The 3,964-nt window shown below is 37.0% G+C and overlaps 1 protein-coding gene across 1 annotated transcript; it reads right to left on the bottom strand.

Annotated features, from left to right (window-relative positions):
* Positions 1 to 1,079: 1,079 nt before the first annotated feature.
* Positions 1,080 to 3,170, bottom strand: LOC133714592 (protein FAR1-RELATED SEQUENCE 5-like). Its single transcript, XM_062140741.1, has one exon. The coding sequence runs from the start codon at positions 3,168 to 3,170 to the stop codon at positions 1,080 to 1,082; it is 2,091 nt and encodes a 696-aa protein (XP_061996725.1).
* Positions 3,171 to 3,964: the final 794 nt, after the last annotated feature.

The raw sequence follows: 3,964 nt of genomic DNA, 5'->3' as shown, positions 1-3,964 counted from the left end.
TGAAACTCAAAAGTTTGTTACCAAAACTCCCATACATACACAACAAACTGAGCAGAAAGTGGCAACTGATGGACAAAATTGCAAAAAACTAAAGCTGCAGAAAACTAAACTGCAGAAAACTAAAACTGCAGAAACCTAAAGCTGCAGAAAACTAAAACTGCAGAAAACTAAAACTGCAGAAAGCTAAAACTGCAGAAAACTAAACTGCAGAAAACTAAAGCTGCAGAAAACTAAAGCTGCAGAAAGCTAAAACTGCAGAAAGCTAAAACTGCAGAAAGCTAAAGCTGCAGAAAGCTAAAACTGCAGAAAACTAAAACTGCAGAAACCTAAAACTGCAGAAAACTAAAACTGCAGAAAGCTAAAACTGCAGAAAACTAAAACTGCATAAAGCTAAAACTGCAGAAAACTAAAGCCTGTACTGTACTCCCATACATACACAACTGATGGTCAAATTACTCAAGTTCGGGTAGGAACTGCAGAAAACTAATTGAGGTAGTGTACTAAGATTGTGATTAAAAAAAAAAAGTATTCGAAAGATGAAAACACAAGAGATTGAACAGGAATTATCAAATAGGTAATGCTTAAACTATAAAGGCAAAGAGCATTGAACAGTTCCACAAACAAGCATCCTATTATAATATGAAACTCCCAAACTGTACCAAAAGACACCAAGTTGTACAAAGCCTAACATCTACACGATTCTGTGATATCCTTCACCACAGATGGCAAAAAGAAGAAGAAATTGAACTCTGAGTTCAAATCATTCATCACCACAAAATGAGTCTTTCCCATCATCTAGAAAATCTTGAGAGTTAAGTAATGCTTGGTAACTAAAACTTTGAGATTCTTGAAGTGGCATCCATAACATTGGAATTGGCGCACCATAATTACCAGACTGAGGACATGAAAAAAGAAAAAACAAACATGAGTAACTTTTAAGAAAACTCAATAGCTTGGTTGAATCAGAATTAGAAGAACAACTTTTACTAAAACTCAATACCTTGGTTGAATCAGAACTAGATGACTTTTCTTTCTCAAGAGGACTCCCTTTTCGATTCTTGGCCAAACTTTTTTCAAAATCACCTATAATTCTTTTTTTTTCTTCCTCGAGCACTCTCCCTTTTCTTGAATCCCTTGGCTTGAACAACTTTTGCCTTCTCCGAGTTACTGTTGGCCATTTTAATACCCTCAATCACAGTGGAGGAAGGTGTAATCTGGTCATTCTTACCAAGTTGTAATGTATCCATTTTTGAACATAACATGTCTTCAATAGCTTTGCTTAGTTCCCCCAAGTGATGTACAGCTAACTGATATGTCTCTTCTCTCTCAGCAGCCCGAGATGAAATCTTGGTGGATATGGAACTTAGAGACTTGTACCAAGATGTTTGTTGTAGGTTGGTATCTACTTGGATGTCTTGGCCATACATGTCTTTCACTCTTTCAGATCTTGCTTTTCTTGTCCACCTTTTTAAAATATACTGATCAGGAATTTCTTTCACATTCATGTAGTTAGTAAGGATTTTTATTGCATGGCGGCACAAAATACCTTCAATCTCAAACAACCTGCAACTACAAGAGACTGAATGGTCTTTCTTCACCCTAACACATCTCTCATTTGGATGACCATTAAAGGCAACTTTATACACAATATCATCACCATCTTGAATACATCCGACTAAGTTGTAATCAAGAGCCTTCTCATACTGAATTTGGAATTCTTCAAATGCAGCTTTGGTGTAAATATTTCCAGCCTTGATCACCATTGAAGAAAATATCCCAATAGCAGGCAACTTGTAGCACAAAGCATACTCTGCCTCTAACTCTTTATACCGCTTATCATTGAGCAATCTGTCAAAGTGCTTGAAAAATTGAACCACATCATAATCTGACTTAACATATGGTTTTAGGCTAGCATTAAAACTCTCACTTAACTGGGTGCTATGCATTCCAGCAGTCCATGCCCACTTGACATACGGTTTTGCCCATTTTTCCTTTAATCGGAATATACTAGTTAACCAAGGATTATCATGCACACCATATTCAGAAAGCATTGCTTCCCATACAAGTAGGAACTCATCCTCCTCTTCATAGTTATTCATACATTTTGATAAGAAGGTGGTGACCCTATCATCACCCTTGAATATACTACTTGCTTTCTTAATGACATTTTGCATTATATGCCATGTGCAAAGCAAGTGATATGTGTTAGGCATCACATTTGCACAAGCTTTAGCCATTGCAGCATCTTGATCAGTAAAAATAGACTTTGGAGCCTTGTTAGACATTGCCTCCAAAAACGTCTCAAATAACCATGTAAATGAATCAGAAGTTTCATCATACATCAATGCTGCCCCAAAGATTACAGTCTCACGATGATGATTAAATCCCACAAATACTCCAAATGGACGATTGGCTTCATTAGTTCTGTATGTAGTGTCAAAACTCACAACATCACCAAATAAACCATAATCAAGTATCATCCTAGCATCAGCCCAAAAAATATTTGTTATTTTCTCATCACTATCCAATTGCACAGCATAGAAAAATGAGGGATTTTCTAATGCTTGATTTTGGAAGTATTTTAATAAGCATCCTGCTTCTCCATATGCCAATTTCTTTTGCCTCTGAGATTGAAGATAATTTTTCTGATCTTGTTTAGTGAATCCAAGAGCCTCTCTTCCACCAACTTCTCTGCCCATTAACTCGAATGAAAGCTTCAGTGGGATTCCAGAATCTTGTGCCAATTCCATCTCAGCTCCTTGTGAAGAAGTAACATTTCGTTGAGATGGTAGCATGTGAGCACACTCTTGTATTACAAGATCATGGCTATGAGTTTCTTCAAATTGAACAACTCTGTACCTATCACTTGATTTATCCAACTTAATGATCATTTTAGCATCACAACTTGTTCGTGTCTCCGCTCGAGGATTCTTAGTCAAATGGTCTCGCTTATCTATTGTACGTAAACCTTCTTTAGAACAAACAAATATTCTTGAGATGAGCTTACCAGAATGCTTGTTCTTGTAATGTGTATGTCTTCTAATACTAAACCCAACTCTTCGCCCATACATGTTATAAAACTCATATGCTAATTCTTCTGAGTCAAACTCCATACCATTCCTTGGCTTATAATCTGGACTAGTCGAGTCATCTCTATCCATAGGCTCCATTCAATCATTGATTTTCAATCTATAACATATAAAATCTGTATTAACATTCCAATCAAATTCAGAAGCAAAATGGATCATGCTATGAAGTTTGGTTTATATGCTACTCTGTTTTCACTACTCTGTTCAGTTTTTAGCTCTGAAACAAAACAAAAAAAATAGAAGAATCTGATATCACAAACCATAGAGTCAGATCAAGAGAATAAGAATGATTGAATCATGTCTTAGCTAAACATATATACATAGAACCAAAACCCATCGATACAAGGTTGAGATTTCAAAGAACCAAAACCCAAAACCAAAAACGCTAAATGGGAAAAGATCAGGATCCATAAGATCAATCTATAGAGCTAGATACATATACCTGAATGATGAAAGCAAAGTACCAGCACCTATAGATGAATGAAATTTGGACTGAGACAAAAAAGTGATCGTGAAGAATAAAGACGTTTCAGCACTGAGGAAGAGGAAGAGAAGGTCTGATTGGAGGGAACTAGCAGAAGGTGAAAATTGTTGGAGGGAAACTTGAAAAACCCTTGACGTTAAAGAACTATTTGGAGATTGTTAGTGAAGTTCAGTTTTTCTGTGTTGTAAGCATTATAGCCCTTGGATTGAACCAGTAACACGTGGCGAGCTGAGAGAGAAGTCCAAGCAGATTATAGCAAAGTGAACTCTAGCAGAGAAGCCGAGTCCCAAAATATAACACCCAGGGCTGGAGTGAGACTGTGGCTTGATACAGCGCGGCGTACTCTGGTAAGCACGCCAAATCTGGGCGATCTAAAGTTGTGGCAGCGACC

The sequence above is a fragment of the Rosa rugosa genome, chromosome 6, assembly GCF_958449725.1.
Source record: "Rosa rugosa chromosome 6, drRosRugo1.1, whole genome shotgun sequence".
Taxonomy (NCBI): Eukaryota; Viridiplantae; Streptophyta; class Magnoliopsida; order Rosales; family Rosaceae; genus Rosa; species Rosa rugosa.
Note: the sequence above shows the minus strand (reverse complement) of the source record. Positions and strands in the feature narration are given on the sequence as shown.

Bases quoted from the DNA above. Each gene is read 5' to 3' on its own strand.
- LOC133714592 (XM_062140741.1), bottom strand. From the start codon at position 3,170: ATGGAGCCTATGGATAGAGATGACTCGACTAGTCCAGATTATAAGCCA.